We start from the raw sequence: 18,594 nt of genomic DNA, 5'->3' as shown, positions 1-18,594 counted from the left end.
TGAAGAACAATAGAAAAAATATATAACATAGGAACTCAAAGATGATAATTTTAAATAACCAAAAAATTTTGAATCCGTTGTCAGTGCATAAACCAAATTATATCCAAGTCTACGTTCACATATCCCATCCTTCCAAATAATTGGATTGAAGATGGTGCCTCATGAATGAATATAAGTGACTGTTGCGGTTTGGCCGATTGTGTACAGTGTGAATCCCGAAAGGTGGATTTAAACTTAAAATTTTAATTAGGCTAAAAGGTGAGTGACAAAATTAATTGAAATGTTATTGCAAAAAGGTTAGCTTTGAAATTTTGCATTCCCAACGTAAAGCTGGTTTTGCTGTTACAGATTCTTTTAAATGCACCCTGACACTAATGCAACTGAAATAGTTTTGAGGACTAAGTACCTCTATTTTGAAGTCTGCGTTTACCGTATACAGAGATAGTGCGTATCTAGGCAATCCTCGAAATTTCTTTTTTATAAATATGTGTTTGCTGCTACTGCGGTTAAAGGTCTTCGTAAAAGTAAAAATTGTCAATTATGATGTAAGGCAAACCTGGAAAATAGTGTGAATTATGAAGGTATATTCTGCAAACAATATAATATCATTTACTGGATACTGTGCAAGACTTGCAACGTAGAATATTTAAGAAAAACTTCAATTTCTTTACGTCTTAGAATTAATCATAGAACTCATATTAAAAAGCAAAGTAATAATTTTGAATGTTTCGAAATGCAACATTTTCGGTTACATGATTTTAGTAATATTAGTATTCCCATATAAAAAATTTTTCACCACACAAATTTACGCTTAAACTCTGAATCTTTTTATTTCATGAAATCTAGAACCCTTTTTTGCATGATCTTAACAGCAACTTATAGTTCTGAATGCTATATTAACTCTAATACCTGTGTATGTGTACTTTTCCAGTGTCATAACTTTGCTCCCACTAATCACAATCAAACATTTTTTCCGGTAACTATCCCTTTCGGGAACCGAAAAAAAATTTACCCATCACCTTAATCAGATATATTGGTAACTGCATTAGTTTTTTTTACCTTTTAAAGCAGTACCAATTCTTATAATAGACATAATGCCAATTACCGAAACTAATTAAGTATCATCGACGTCAATAATAGTGAGGACTGGGATAGCTCGGTTGATAGGGCGTTTGTCCCATGTCCTAACGGTCGGGAGTTCGATCTCCTTCAGACGAAGACTGCTTTTGTACAAAATGGTGACAGGTACACACTAAATCTGTCGGGTTCACAAAGTCCTCCAGAACATTTAAATAAATACCTCTGGTGGTACTGGATCGGAGATTGAGTGCATACTGGTTCACGTCAATTTTGACCTGAAATCAGTATTGATCTGATTTCGATTAAACAATTTATGGGAGTGGATTGCGTGTGAATGTGTCCTCCCTGTTGAATGGGGTATGACGTATGTATGCTGACTGCAGATATTCCTAAGGGGTGTTTCCTACACCGACGCCAATAGACTATTCTTTAGCTCTAGTGCGACGTGAACTAAAATACCGTACCGTACCAATAATAGTAGGATGAATTTTTATATTTCCGCTTCACGAATAAGTTCTTATTCTTTATTAATTTTGATTTATAGCACGAACACTAAGAAAATTTCTTTCCACCACTGCTTATAAATATTCTTAACATCATATTAAAAGTTATATATATATAAATATAAATATATAAATATATATATATATAACCTAGTAATGTTCGATAGAAAAAGTTTTGGTTTGACCGAGAAACTCTTTTTCTTACTGTGCTGTGTAACAGAAAAAAATTGCTTAATATATTTTAAACATGATTTATCCCCTTTTTAATAAATGAAAAGAGCTTAAAATATACATAATTAGATGAACTAGTCTAAAATAAATCTTCTAGCAATTAGAAAGTAGAAAATCGAAATTATAAAGCAAACTATTACTATTTTTTCACTTTCCGAACTACATAGTGATTGGAATATTGATAAGGTGGTGGGGATAAGAAAATAACACGGTGATAAGAAAATCAAGCCATACCGTGTCTTCAAAATCATTAGCCAGTTAATTTGCCGAATTTCAAAATTCTTAGAAACAGGCAAATCTTAACAATTTCTTTTGGTTGTTTTTTTAACAAAGAAATCTTCAAATCAAAATACAAATTTACTATAAATTGTATTATTTAATAAAAGGCAAATCCGAATGAAGAGTCATTTTGCAGTTGTGGAGAAATAAAGGAGCAATGAATCATTGAATGAAAAATGAAATTTTGAATGAAAAATCAGAATGAAAAATGTAAATTTTGTCTTATCGTCTTTGATTGAAATAAGTAGGAATAGGTAGTAGTTAGTTTTTGATAACTAGAGAAGCAATATAAAGATAAATCCTAGGCAACATTACGTTATTGTACCGTTATTGTATATCTTATTATCTCGAAAAAAAATGTTTTTTTTTTTATAAATTACATTTACCTTTTGCTACAACAGAATCTATTTTGTTGATTCTGTATTATTACTGTAGGAAATAAATTGTCACGTGATATCGCGATATCCGGCAACGAAAGTTTGGTAATCTGTATTTTATGGTAGTTTGTCTCATGCTTACATTATCTTTCTTTTTACTTACATTATCTGGACTTAGTATAATTCTAATTGGTTACGCAACGTATCTAACGGAAATTACAGTAATCGAATAAAAATTACGGATTTGTTCAGAAAATTCCCTTTGATTTTTTTTCACTATTAAAGGAATAATATGTATATTTTTCTCTTCGGTTGTGAAATTATTGGCCAATACTTTCGCCGAATCATTATTTTTGTTCGCCAAATTTACGGTTGTATGACATTTGGCGAGGTGGCGAATGCTTAGCGCTGGCCCTGAATATGGTCTTCAGGCAGATGATATCTCCTAGAGCTTATTTATTTTTTTAATGTCATGTAGTTCATATCTTATTTACATTTTTTTCAAATTCCCTCTAGACTTTAATGTAAATAAAGACATTAGTGTCTGAAGTTGTAATCATGCAAATGAGAAATCGATTAATTGTGAAGAAAAAAAGAAATAAGTAAAATGAAAGAATCGGACTTCTTTTTAACACTGAGAATATCGCCGTAAAAGCTGCTGGAGTTATTGATAGATTACTGTATCTTTTATAAGGAAAATATATAAAAATACATTTAGAGCTATGAAATAAATAAAAACACATACCATCTTCGTCGTTTTTCCTCACTAATGGTACATACTATTTCAGTTTCTAAAACTCCAGGAAAAAATTCCACCAAGAGAAATTATGGTATTAATGTAAAGAAGTTCTGCAAAGGGGTTGTTTCCGGCATAGATACAAAGAAAGCCTTAAAGAATGTATGGAATGGATTTGCTCTCCTTATTCTATCTTCTGCTTTTGTTTATCAAATCATGGTCTTCTTCAACCACGTTTACGAATACCCTACAGTTTTGAATATTGATATTATCAAACCGGAAGCCATCTTGGCACCTGGAATAGTTTTTTGCACTAATTCAAGGTAAGTGTAAATTAGGGTCTAATAGAGTTTTGGGAAAAATGTTTTTCAAGAAAAACAGCAGTAAGTACTTTTTATTATAATAATAACCTCATAATTTAACAAAACTTTTACAGAAAAAGTAAGCTTAATAAAAATTGATGTAGACCTTTTTGTTGTTTTCAGAATGATTAAAAATTACAGGAAAAATAGAAATAAGTATAGAATAGAAATAGGAATGGAATAGAAATATTAATTGACCTTTTAGAGCTTTTAAAATGTGTCTCATTCTTCTTGGAGGGAAATTTTATTGTAACTAGCGCCATCTTCGCTACTCTCGCTAAAACCTGGAATCTGTTTTGCTGGATGCATTTAAGTGACGTCATCGTAGCAAAATAGTAGCATTTGTCGATTTAAAAGTTAATCAGGTTTGACACAAACATATGACGTCACATATAGGCATCCAATTAAAACTGATTTAAATCGCATTGTTAGGCATAATCATTTCACTTCTTCTCGAGTTGCAAGTAAAAGTTGATTCGAAATTCAAGCTTCGATCTTTGGATAACAGTGCACTTTAGTCTAGTTTTGCATATATTCTAATAATTCTTTTTAACATAATGCTTTACAAATATGTCGGTTGTACTACATGCATACTGTCTTCGCTGATTCCATAGTTTAGCAAGTTCCATTGAAGTGTATTTATTTTCTGATTAAATTATTAGGATTCATTGATACAAAAATGTAGCTCTTAGTTATCTTACCTGCGTAAATTAATAAGCCTGATGTGAACAAAAATATAGAGCAGTTTGTTTGCTTAAATGAACAGATCAAATCTATGGGAAGAGAACAAAATAATTATCAAAATCTAATGAATGTTTATTAAAAATAACATGATTTAAGAAAACAAACCTAAACCTGCTTGTTTTCAGGTTGAGTGGTAAGGTAATTATCAGGTACAACACCAAGTTTAATCAAGCTGTCAAACTAGTATTAATATTACTGGAGCCGACCGGCCTGTGTAGGGGGCAGGGAACTGTCCTGGCATCAGAAAGATCCTGGGTTCGAATCCCAGGCTAGGCATGGATGTTTCTTTCTCTCTCTCTCTGTGTTCTATGTCCTTTCTCCTTTGTGTGTAAATGTGACCTGTAGAAAGGCCTCAGCACGGATCAATTTAGTAGTCCCATGAGACGAAGTTAACTGCGCAGTAGGCGAAACATAAGAAAGATGTCATTACGTTAGGGGTACTAAGTTGCGCAGTGATTGATAGTACAAAATATGCCACTACGTTTGGACTACTAAGGGATATTTATGGTAACCCGTGCTGAGGCCTGTTCTTTCTAGGAGGTGTTGATGTGACCCGCCCGATTAAACGGGTTGTGGTTGTGTGAATGGCGTGACAGAAGTCGAATTCCCGGCCATAGATGGCGCCACTGAAAAACAGGAACAATCGCACCCCCACTGCCTAAAAAACAGGCATACGACAAAAAAAAATGTTACTGGCCTGTCTTCGTTGGTCAACTGACCAGACTTAACCTTAATAGTTTGAGAGCCTTGTCTTAAATAATTTAACTAAATAGTACTGGTAATATATTATTTCACAAAAATAGAAGCAACAACCTTTTCCAACAGATTAGGATCAAACCATTGTAGTAGCCACAACCTAGAAGTTAAAGTCCTAATAGTTGGATGATCCGAATAGGCTGGATAACGAGCGAAAGTTTGAACCCCCTAAATACAAATTCCACTTTCAGAGAATTCGATAGTTTGTCAAGCAAATAAAAAAAATGCACACAGTATAAAATTCGTTTATCAAAGTATATTTCCATTTAGAAAATAGTTTTTAATAGTTATTATAATTTTTTTTTTAAATTTTCATAATGATCGAAATATTTTGGAATTGTAAGCTCCACAAATTTTTACATATGTTAAAGTGAGTATTTTAAATTACAAAATTTAAAATATGAATGAAATTGATGGTATAATTCTCGAGAAATCAAATTTTAAACTTACGGAATTTCAAAAATTGCATAACTAAGAAACTGTTCGACCAATTTGTCATATTTTGTCATTTAAAATAGCATGCTTCAAAGTGGTTGGAAATAAGAGCTTTAAAATGAGCGTAAATACTCTGTTAAAAATTTCTCTAAAAAATGGTTAAATTACAATTTATTTAATTGTTATTTAATACTATAAATAGCCCTAAATAAGATGGTATTCAAACTGTTAATTGTGAGAAAAACCCTCTATTAACTGATTTTACCTAATATGGTTAAACAACCAAAAGTTTGCCGCACCAACTAGACCAACCTAATGAAGCCAACAGGCTGTAGAGTACATATTACGAGGGTTGCTATTTATATTTCTGGCCTTGGCAACAGTAAGTGTTGCTAGGCGACCGCAGACGATTTTAATCGAAAGTTTGATATTTTTAAACATAAATTCAGCAGACGATTTACCATTATAGCTTCATTTGTGTTGTTGACAGTAAATTGAAAAGTTCTTCTCTTTCAAAAAATGGAATTGAATCGTGAACATTTTCGTGCCATTATTTTTCATAACTTTCGACGTGGATTGTCAAGACAAGAGTGCTTCGATGAACTTAATTCTTTATTCAGCGATAAAGCGCCATCCTACAGCACTGTAAAAAATTGGTATAACGAATTTAATCGTGGTCGATGTTCGATCCAGGACGAATCCCGTGCAGGTCGTCCAAAATCCGTTGTTGTGCCAGAAAAGATCGATGCTGTGCGTGAACTGATAAAGCAAGATCGTCATGTGACATACCGTGAGATAGAGGCGTCTTTGGACATTAGTATGACTAGCATCAATAAAATATTGCATGAACATTTGAGCGTAAAAAAAATTTGTTCGCGTTGGATCCCGCATAATCTGACAAACGCTCAAAAAAAGGCTCGTGTCGATTGGTGCAAGGAAATGTTGGAAAAATACGTTCAAGGTACATCAAAGGCTGTGTATAACATCTACACAGGTGACGAATCATGGATCTATGCATATGAGCCGGAAACAAAACAGCAATCAACTGTATGGGTCTTCCAAGACGAGGCAAAACCAACAAAAGTTGTTCGAGGAAGAAGCACATCGAAACAAATGATTGCCTGTTTCTTCGGCATTAACGGTCATGTGGCAACAGTGGCGTTAGAGCAACGCAGGACGGTCAATTCTGAATGGTACACGACCATTTGTTTGCCAGAAGTCATCGGAGAAATTCGAAAAAAGCAGAAGAACAGGCGAATCATTCTTCATCATGACAATGCGAGCTCTCACACATCGACTCAAACAAAGGCATTTCTGACGGAGCGAAAGATCGAACTTATGGGTCATCCGCCGTACAGCCTTGATTTGGCACCCAATGATTTCTTCTTATTCCCACACATCAAAAATAAATTACGTGGACAACGATTTTCGACCCCCGAAGAAGTGGTTGAGTCATTCAAAACGCATGTTTTGGAGTTACTTCAATCAGACTGGAAAAAGTGCTTCTAAAATTGGTTCAAACGCATGCAAAAGTGTATTGATCATCATGGAGAATATTTTGAAAATTATATATGAATATTTTGAATGAATATTTTGATTATGAATATTTAATTATGAATAATTATGAATATTTAATTATGAATAATTATGAATATTTATTAATTATGAATATTTATGATTATTATTATATATTATATTATTATGAATATTTATATTATATTATATTATATTATAATATAAATATATTCATAATAATATATTATATTATTATGAATATTTATGAATTATGAATAATTATGAATATTTTGAAAAACAATAAAATCAATTTCGATCCTACATATTTGTTTTTTCATTATTAGGCCAGAAATATAAATAGCAACTCTCGTATAACCAACCTTTCTCACGTTCTATTTTTTTTTCTTTTTTTTTTTTTGTCGTACGCCTGTTTAGGCAGTGGGTGGTGCGATTGTTCCTGTTTTTCAGTGGCGCCATCTACGGCCAGGAATTCGACTTCTGCCACGCCATTCACACACAAAGGAGATGTTGTTGTTAATTTACGTCGCACTAGAGCTGCTCAATGGGCTATAGGCGATGGTCTGGGAAACATCCCGGAGGATGATCCGAAGACATGCCATCACAATTTTGATCCTCTGTGGAGGGGATGGCACCCCCTCTTCGGTAGCCCGACGACCTGCGCGCGAAGTCGAGCACTTTACGGTAGCACAGTTCAACGAGAACCAATACCGCACACCCTCGGTCCCTAGGCAAACTGATCCAAGTGGTCACCCACCCGCACACTGACCGTAGCCAGTGATGCTTGACTTCGGTGATCTGCTGGGAACCGTGTCTTAACGATCAGTCCACTGCGGGACCACACAAAGGAGAAAGGACATAGAACACAGAGTGAGCGAAAGAAACATCCATGCCTTGCCCGGGGTTCGAACCCAAGACCTTTCTGATGCAAGGACAGTTCCCTGCCCCCTACACATGCCGGTCGGCTCACGTTCTATTATTGCTGTTATTAAGAGGGGAAAACTCTATTGCAAATTATATCCTTCCATGAGCCATAACACGTTTGTTAAACGCTTATTTGCTTATGTTTTATTAACATATGTCAACTAGAAAAATCTATTTATATGTTTTAAAAAGCATAATTTTTATCATAATTACCTTTTAAAAATTTTCATGTTGTTAAATACAACCAATTTAATAAATATGTTCAAAATTAAACGTTCACAATTAATTGCTGTTTATTAAAATGACAAATGAAATAAATAGGGGTTACTTTTAGGATTAAATAAAGTATTACTTAATTTAATTTTGCAAGTTTAGATTTTCTCTGTGCTCTTTATTTTCAAATTAATTTCAGATATAATAGAGATAAGTTTTGTCAGACATATCCAGATTACTGCGTTTCAACTGATGCGGAGTTTTGCAAACTGCACAAAGACTACTGTGAAATAACTAATATTAGGGTAAGTTAAAATAATATTTGAAATTATAAATTTTAAAAATATGTAGTTATCCTTAAATTCATGTTTATGATTTTAAAAGTTAGTCAACGTTTATTAATTTGAAAATTCGAAAGTGATAAACACACTAGTATCTATTATCAAAATGTTTTATTATTAGTATCTATTACCAAAACTTTTTCTAATTATTTGCGTCCATAAGTGATTATATAACCAAACAATTGTATGACCGAAAAAAAATGTTTACGTGACAAAAAAGTAAGGAATCTCGGGGAATAGAAATCTGCTGAAAATTGGATTAATTTATAAAGATTAGTAAAATATTCGCCAAATCTAATATTCGAAATTATTTAGAAAAGAAGCTTCAAAAAATTTTTAAATTTCTTGAGTTAATGTTTACTGTATAAATAATTATTTCTCTTAATTATTTTTTATTTATTTCTACAAAATTAGTATTTTTCATGTTTTTCACTCGATTCTAAAGTCTTCAAAAAAGAAAAGGTATACTTTGTGCAATGTGGACTAAAGTATAAAAGAAAAAAAAGAACGTGAAAATGCACAAATGAAAGTACTGAAATGGACATGCTGTAGTTTCAGTTCTACAAACAAAAACCTTCCTCAGTGCCTAAACATGAAATCACATGTTTGGCGCAGCAAGTCCTTTTGTGGACCTTGTGCCAGTAAACCCTACATTCAATTGAATTCAATTCAATTCAGTGCCTAAACACTAAATGAGGGTAAGGATACGAACACATGCGCAGTGATTTAACCAACAGAGACTGAGGAACAAGTTCGAATAAGAAAATAATACAAGGAAATATGAAACAGGTGTGAGGGGTTTTGGACAAGAACCTTCAACCGATTAAATTAGAATAGGCTTCCAAATATCGGAAAACAGTAGGTTATTAGAAAAATCATTAACTAAATTATTAGAATATTTTAGAGTACGGAATGACTCCAAAAAATCAAGTTTGGTGGATGATTTTAGAAGATGAAAACTCAAAATTGTGATTAAATTTCCAAATATGTAGATCGGCTTATGTCCTGGTTTTTGGAAACATTGTTCGTGTTCAATAAATCAAAGTTTAAGGGTACGTTTAGTTAGTCCAATATTCGCAAGGCCACACATTGACACGAAATATAGTTGGTGGTCAATAGGATCTTTAAGGTTTTGGTTATTCAGTTTGTTCTTAAATTTACATAGAAATTTAAAGAAACCATTTTCCCTATGATTGAGATGGAAACAACTTGTGAAACAATTTGTTTAAGAAGGAGCAGCATAGTTTACTTAAACTAATTAACAAGCAAATACCTTGCACCACCATCACGCTTGCAGACGCAAATGCAGTTGCAAGACACAGACTTCTGCCCCATTCCTTCAGGAAATCTCTCATTACTGACCCTGATTGTTCCCGAATCTTAACATCAAGAATTACTAGACTAAGAACAAACCACTTTAAAGGGATGAAAATTCTTCCCGGCGAAATAAGAACTTATACTCCCTGCAAGAACCGCACCGATGTCCAACTTACCCCGGATCACATTTTCGAGTGACCATCCCTTACCCCATATGTTTTACAACTGGGTATGGAGCCACTGGCTTCAGAACTTCGTGAGATCCTTTACAGTAAAGATGTATTGAAGTTTGCGGATGTTGTTTTGAAGACACACGAGGTCATTTAATTGTCCATGGACACGAAAAAAAATAAGAAAAAAAAGTAAAAAAACAATCAAATACATTCATATGTTTCTCGGAGATTATGAACGGCAACAAAATTGAGCAGTTTGCATTTTTAAATATTAGCACTTGGATTATTTATGAAACATGTGGAAAACTATCTCCTGATCTACGATGCAGCGTGATACTAAAATGAAGAATTAACACTGGAGAATCATTGTTTTGGACAAATGGGACGCTTTCTCTTCAATATACTGGATTAGTATCGCAGTTCGATCCCCTGCCTCTGATTTATCAATCTACTTGCGATGTATTTTACAAAATTATATCAAACATCCAACACATGAAGGCTTTTCAAGGTTACTAATAATTTAAAATGTAAATTTTTTATTATTTATTTGTTGCTTTAAAAATTCTGAAAAGTGCAATAAAAACTTACAGAATGGTAAAAGCATCCTAAGTTGACGGTTAGGTTGACTGAGATGGCGTCTTGGGGACGATTGCAACAATAAGTAAAGGGACGATTGTTACAGCTGAAAATAAACAATCTTATGTTTACAAACCATTACTCTTTAAGATCCACCACTAGTTTCCTATATCATTTATATTATGTTGCATGTGCATAATTTAATTTGTCACCTTTCACAGCATAAATTGAAAATTTTTAACCCCTTAATGTTAAAAGTTTAACCCTTTAGGTCTCTGCTCATTATTATTTTTACTCCTAAAATATCACTACTATTTTGATCAATAAAAAATATATCACAACTATGATAATATATATATTTAACTATGTTGTAGTTAGTTGAATTTAAGAACTGTTACAATTGACCCCGTAAGTGGGGACAATTGTAACAAGTACACGACTGTCAAAAATTGTTAATAACTAATATAACAACATTTAAAATAAGGTATTTATTTTTTTCCTAGTAGAGGATAGTCTACTTTACTCGTATGTCAATTAATACTAATAATATATTGGATTTTTTGTTAGTTAAAAATAATTTAGTAAAAAATGTTACAATTGACCCGACTCTCCCCTACTATTTTAATATGTGTAAGCACAAATCAATAAGTTAATACTTTGTATTTCTTATTTAAATGCATCATCAAAGAAAACTTGTTATATTAGGTAAAAGAAGAACATTATACAAATTTGAGAAGCCCTGAGTTCAAGTACAACATTACACACACACTTGCTGAGGGGACTTTCGAATATGGGTAAGTTTTTAAAAAAATTACCTTTGAAATTTATTGTCCAGTAATTATAGATAAAAAATAATGCTTCTTAAATATGACGAAACAACAATACCCAATATTACGAGGGTTGTCCATGAAATAAGGTTCCCAACGAATTTTCACAATGAAAAACATGTTCACTGGCATTGAATAATACATGTTTGGAAAGCTTAGACTTCCCTCTTTTTTTCGACATAAACGCCGTTAAGATCAATGCATTTTTACATGCAGTGTGCCATCTTCTTTATGCCTGAGTCGTAGAAATCTGCCGCCGAGCCGCGAAGATAGCTTGAAACCTTTTCCTTCAGCTCTTCGTCGGTTGTGAAATGCGTCTCTCCCAAGTGTTTCTTTAATCCAGGGAAGAGATTGTAATCACTGGAGGCCAAGTCTGGGCTGTAAGGGGGTGTGTGACAGTATTCCATCCATATCTGTTGATGAGATCAGTTGTGGCACGGGCGGTATGTGAACGAGCGTTGTCCTGATGGAGACACACTCCAATTGAGAGCATGCCTTTTCTCTTGTTTTGAATCGCGCACCGAAGGGTCTTCAAAGTCCGACAGTAACGATCCGCATTAATTGTTGTGCCCGTAGGCAGGAATTCTTACAACAGCAACCCTTTCCTGTCCCAAAAGACATTCGCTATCACTTTTCAGGCAGACAGAATTTGCTTAAACTTCTTCGGCTTCGGTGAGCCTGGATGTTTCGACTGACAGGATTGTTCTTTTGTTTCCGGTGTCATGTAGTGAACCCAGGTCTCGTCTCCAGTGACAACAGAGTCGAAAAATTCCTCATCATCGGTTTCGTAGGCATGGAGAAATTCGCGAACTGCTTCCACACGTTGCCGTTTGTTGTCATCCGTCAGCATTATCGGGACCCACCTTGCACAAACCTTGGCATATCCTAAGCGGTCTCTCAAAATGTTGTGAGTGCAAGACTTACTGACATCAGGGATCATCTCGCTGAGGTCCCGAACCGTCCCCATCCGATCTTTCAGCAATCGCTTCGTCTGAAAACGATGGCCGGCCAGAATGTTGTTCGTCATGGATGTCTGTACGTCCGTCTTTGAATTCTCTGCAACATTTGCGCACATGTTGCACACTCATACACTTTTCCCCGTGAGCTTCACACAGTTGGGAATGAATGTCCACCGGAGGAACGTTTTTTGCACACAAAGACAGATCACAGAGCGTAATTCACACCTGGCGGGGGAAACAAATGGAAGTTCCATCTTTCACGGCTACCAAGACAAATTAACGTTGTAGATAGCTCGCCGGGGCGGGAACTGGGGGAAAAAGAACCAAGTTACACGCCAGTCCCACCCAACCCCGTTTAACAGCGTTCCTAACGTCCTTGGGAACCTTATTTTATGGACAACCCTCGTATTTTATTTACATAAGCTTTATTATGTTACTATAAGCGATGGCTGAAAACTCCCTATTCTCTCCTGTACGTTTTACCTTCTTGTAGAGGAGAAATAGTTGTAAAATTTTATATCATTTATAAAAACAAGTCAAGTATTTTTTTTCTGCTGTATTTTCTATGCTAAATTGAATAAAACCAATTTACGAGACTATTGTTCTACTAGTTTAGGCATTATAAAGGTTTAATGTAATAAAAGTACAATCCTGCTTGATCATTCTATTCAGCATTAAATTAGTTCAAATTTAAAAACTATTTTTATAATTTTCAATTATAAATTTTTCTCTTTCAGAGTAGAAGCATACTACTCATACAAACTATTCGAAGATCGTAGCGATTGTATTTTGCTTGTCCCAATTGCAGAAAATAGAGATGGACTAAAGTACCTACGCCAAACGAAAGAAGATTTATTTCACTCTTCTAAGCAGCATGACGCATCAAGTCTGTAACTTTTAACAATGATTAGTTACAATTTATTTTTTATTTCCTAGAAACCGCTGTTACATCTATATATATATTTCTCTTACACAGCGACAAAAAAAAGCCTCATTACAACTCCCCGAATGGCAACACTAGAATATCGACCAATGATTGCCGCTAAAAATGTCGCATGCCAAATCTAGTTGAGGTGGCTGAACATATAGCGCTTTTAAAAACGGAAACTGAAATAACCAAAGAGACCATTCTCACCATAATGTGATCTCTTCCGAAATTCACCATATTAGTTGCGGCTATCTCATACTGTTAAGCTAGGCAGAAGTGAGTAGTCTTTGTCGATCGATCTCCATTTCAGTATTTTGTCGAAAGCGCTTTTTTCACGAATTTATATATTACGAATTATTTAACGATTTTTGATTTATGTCAGGAATTTATTTTGGAAATTCACTTATTTCAATTTTTAATAGACTTAAATTATAAACGAAATTTTAACCTTTTTAAAGAGATATCAGTTTTAGAAATTTTATCTTAAGATTTTATACTATAGCACATATCTAATAGGTTTAACGAATTACATGTCATTTATTTGAATTCAAATTTATTTTAATAACTTAGTATTTACTAAAAAGATTTTTTTTTTTAAAAAAAAAAGTTGTTAAATGGATTTGAATGATTGTTTGAATTCTTAGAATTTTGTGCATTTGCAATGTACCTAAGTTAGTAGTGAGTGAAGCGAGCTTGGTTTGTGAAGCAAACCATATAAGATTGCGTAGCAATTTTCAGGGGTTGGCGAGCGCTAGCGACCAGGGTGCGCAGCCCACTAGTTATACAAAATGAGCAAAATTTAATATGATCAAAGGTAGTTTTAAAATAAACTTTGAGTCTGGTAGCCATTTCAGTGGTTAGGTAAAGAGCCACTACCATTTTTAAGATATGTACACTGATTGGTTAAATTATTATGACCACCAGACAGTTTTATGCAAAATGAGCTATTGCGCCACAGTGTTGCCGCTAGAGGGTAAGATAGCTACAAAAAGGAATTGCAAGGCAAGTGAATCGTCAATTGCAATGTGTTACAGGCTACTGAATGCTCAAGCTAAAATTGGCAGAGTTACCCAGTCTAACAGAAGAGCAACAATACGTCAAATAATGGGGAATATTAATGAAGGTGCAACTGCGAATGCCTCTGAACGAACTGTGCGCCGCCCATTACACCGTATAGGCTATGGGAGCCGACGACCCATTTGAAAGTCTCTGCTGTCATTGATCAATAGCTTACGTTTCCAGTTTGCAAAAGAGCATAAGGATTGGACATTAGATGACTGAAAAAGGATCATGTGGTCTGATGAATCATGTTTTCAATTACACTATGCAGATGGCAGGGTTCGGATATGGCGGAAACAACACGAAAGCATGGACAGCAACTGCATCTCCACAACACTTCAAGCTGGTGGAGGAAATGTTCTGGTTTGGGGTTGTTTCCTTGACATTGCATGGGTCCTTTGATTCCTGTGGAACAACGTCTCAATGACCAAGAGTATTTAAGTAATTAAGTACATTCTGTTATGTTAATGGAGTACCCTGCCGGGGATGGATACTTTCAGCAAGATATTGCTCGTTGTCATACAGCTCATATTGTCATTAGATTGTTTGAAGAACATAGATGTGATTTTACCTTGCTTCGTCACCAGATCACCAGATATCAATCAAATTGAGAATTTGTGGGATGAGATTGAATGGGGCATCAAACAGCTGAATCCAGTGCCATACAATCTAGCGGAACTTTAAAAAAGCAGTTCATCGGATATGGGGTCAAATTCCTCCAACCACCTACTAGCATCTCATAGAATCTTTGCCAAAAAAAATTCAAACAGTATTACGGGCTAAAGGTGGTACAACAGCGTATTGAGGGGGAGATCATAATAATTTGGCCACTCAGTGTATAAAAATAAAGCCTTAAGAAATCTTTTTATGTTCTTTATATATACTTTCTTCCTTTATAAATTGCATGTGACTTATGAGACCATAGGGATAAGTTTGCAAGATTTTAACTTGTGTTCATTCATATATATATATATATATATAATACAAAAATTAAATACTTTTGTATTAATAAAAGACTTAAAACTCTTTCGTTTTCATAAAATGTCTTTGTTAAAGAATAAAAGTAGAGAGATTCTATTTTGGGAATTCAAGGCTGAAAACATACCATTGAAATATAAATAGATTTATATTTCAAAGTTATTTTTAGAATCGTTCCTTTTTCACTTCCATATAAGGAAGCAGTAAATGATTTTCCATAATGCGTAAGGTTACAAGGAATGTACGAAGTGTTCCTTTTTAACTCAAATCTGTGTTGGTATAAAACGTAAGAACGCTAGTTTTGCTTGTCCTTTTCATCATGATGCGATCCTGATAAGCTGTTCCGGAATTGTCAGAAGTCTTGTCCATACCCCTCCCGTAGGGAGTGCGGATGTGAACTGTTATCAATACCAGCCTCAACACTGATAAAAGGGATGTAGCCCTGTTATTACATATATATATATATTTTCATTGTGTGCCGTCAAATTTCGAAATCGTTAAAAGTGTGCCGCAACAAAAAAAAGGTTGAGAATCACTGTTCTAGATCAATACTTAAAACGAACAAATTTAAATTCTATGAACGTCTTACATTAAAGAAATCTAAAAATATTTCGTAATTTTATTTCAAATACCAAAACTGACACTTTTAATTTATATGAAATGAAATATCACGAAATATTATTTCAGTTAAAAAATAGAGCAATAAGCTGTATTTTTTGACAGACAAATTAACACAGCAGAATAAAAATAAATAAATAAACACATATTTCGTGTTATTCCGTTTTTGTATTTATAAATTCTTCTTCTATTGACATGACAGCCCTTTGTGGGCCAGAGCCTTCCTCCATTCTGAGAGGCTCTGGATCCTCTCCTTCTTAGAAGAATTACATACTCTAAATTAAATTTTGATATTCTTATGAAAGCATTAATGCACTTAAAAGAAAATGAACAAAGATTTGTGTAACTTTCCAACTTCTTACATATTTTCGTATTTAAAAATTATATACTGTAAATAACATTGTGTAATATGAATGAAAGCATTATTGCATGTAAAAAAGAAAAAACAAAGATTTGTATAATTTTCTTTAAGTATCTATCGGTTTTACTGTTGTTGTTTCTAATACCACTTTCCACACGGGCAAGCCTGCTTGGTGAAACCGAGCAAATTTAGGGCAGAGTGTACATTTCTTGTTTGCCAGTGGCGCCATCTATGGGCAAGAATTCGACTTCTGCCGCACCATACGTATCGCCCGTTTATAGGGCGAACCCATTCATACATTCATTCATTCATCCACAGATCGTAATTTTGACCTGAATCAGAGAACGATCTGTCTCCAATCCAGTATCCCCAGAGGAGAGGACTTTTGCGACTCGACAGATTTAACGTGCATCAGTCACTTTACTACACGGGAAATCTTCGGCTGGCGGGGTTCGAACCCACGAACTCTCGGACATGGGCCCAGCTCCCTACCGACCAGGCTATTCCGGTCCATCTATTTTACTACCTTCTCAATTTAAAATCCTCATCAAAGCTTTACATTGAAGAAACCTACTGAATATGAAGCTATACTATATCCAATAAAATCATTCCCTTAAAAGTGCAAAATATTGCGCAAGAATTTCGTATTTATAAACTATATACATATTTTTGTATTTATAAATTGCATACAATGAGTTATATTTTGTTATATGAATGAATGCATTATTGCACCGTAAAGAAAATAAACACAGATTTGTGCAATTGTCTTTAATTATCTGTGGGTTTTACTTATCTTCTCAACTTAAAATCCTCATCAAAGTGTTACATTAAAGAAACCTACGGAGCATAAAACTATATCTTTAATAAAAATCATTCTCTCTGGAATGCAAAAGATTGCCCACGAGTACCGAAAGAATCATATGAAACCCTCGCGAAAGTATCACTTCAAAGTTTAAGAGAAAATGGTTTTATAATTTGTCATCTTAACGATTGTAAGATTGTCGACGAAGAGATCCTTAAAATGTCGTAATTAAGTCCTCCTGGATGCTTCAAGGCCAAAAAGCAAAAGACCCATATCTTGCGTAAATATTTGGGACGGCGTCGCAATTTAATTTCTGATGTCACAAAATACACATATCTTCTGCCATACGGGGATCAGAAAAGGTTATGAATTTTAATGGTTGAGATAAACTTCATTGAAAATTGCACCGTGAAATGCATTTTGGGCACAATTTAAATCAGAAGAATGTGTCAAAGTCTTAAGTCAAATATTAAATTTAAAGTATTTCAGTGCTTTTAATGATGTTGCATTTGAAGCCCATTTGTCTTGAAACTTATAGCGGAGAGTTGCATACTTTTGTTCAAAAACTTCCGAGTTGTTTCGTTCGTCATTAAATATTTACATAATTGTAACTTTGAGATTATTCGTTCTTAAACAAATATTTTTAGCGGAAATAAAGTTGAAAATCTCAATTTCCATTTCAATTGGGAGCAACATAACTGAATGAGCAGAAAATTACTTGCTAAACTGGTTTGATGGTTTTTCTAAGAAATTTACTCTGTTAATGGATTCCAATTTAGGTTAATTCTACAAGTTTACCATATGCATGTATAGTATATAGTATATAAATAGTATCTTACCATATGCAAAAAAAATTAAAAGCATCAGCCATATTTTTTAGAAATTTTAAAGAGTGTAGAAAGATAATATTTTAAATTTGCTGCTATCTTAATAGAGTGCTAAACTGAACCATATTAATTTACTTATTTATCTGGCTTAAACGGTATTGTGCAATGAGAAGAAAGGTATGATCAAATTTACCAGGATATGGTTATATTTAATGTGTATGGGAATACTAAAACCACCGTGCTCTATGGGAGCACTAAAAATCTCGGTACTTTTTACCGAAATACTTTGATAATGATTTTGGTTAAGTTAATCATAAAATATAGCGTTATAACCAGTGATAAAATTTAGCAAATGTGGTAAAATGTTTTCATCATTTATTAGAAAATGGCATAAAAACCATTTATTTGGTTAAATAATTTTTTCAAGTTCTATTTTTGTACTAAATTGTTTGATAATAAGAACTATAATTTAAAAAAATAGAATTTCCACTAAACCAATATTATATGAGTGGAAAAATTACTTAGTGTATGCTTTATAAATACCCTATATTTTGGTTTTAATACCAAAATTATGGGGGTTTTTTTACCAGAAGTGTCATTACCAAACTGTACTATAATTTTAATTTAATAACTTACAAGAATTTCTCCTCTTCTC

The 18,594-nt window shown here is 33.8% G+C and overlaps 1 protein-coding gene across 1 annotated transcript in view; it reads left to right on the top strand.

The window, feature by feature from the left end:
- Positions 1-18,594, top strand: part of LOC107450431 (uncharacterized) — a 38,790-nt gene that overhangs the window by 3,459 nt on the left and 16,737 nt on the right. The window contains exons 2-5 of the mRNA XM_043054856.2: positions 3,259-3,529; positions 8,373-8,478; positions 11,286-11,374; positions 13,104-13,252. Coding sequence (XP_042910790.1) covers positions 3,259-3,529; positions 8,373-8,478; positions 11,286-11,374; positions 13,104-13,252 — 615 coding nt within the window. The remainder of the gene's footprint in view (positions 1-3,258; positions 3,530-8,372; positions 8,479-11,285; positions 11,375-13,103; positions 13,253-18,594) is intronic.

Source organism: Parasteatoda tepidariorum, chromosome 8 (assembly GCF_043381705.1).
Source record: "Parasteatoda tepidariorum isolate YZ-2023 chromosome 8, CAS_Ptep_4.0, whole genome shotgun sequence".
NCBI classification, from domain to species: domain Eukaryota; kingdom Metazoa; phylum Arthropoda; class Arachnida; order Araneae; family Theridiidae; genus Parasteatoda; species Parasteatoda tepidariorum.
The sequence above is the reverse complement of the archived record's forward strand: the minus strand, read 5'-3'. Positions and strand labels throughout refer to the sequence as shown.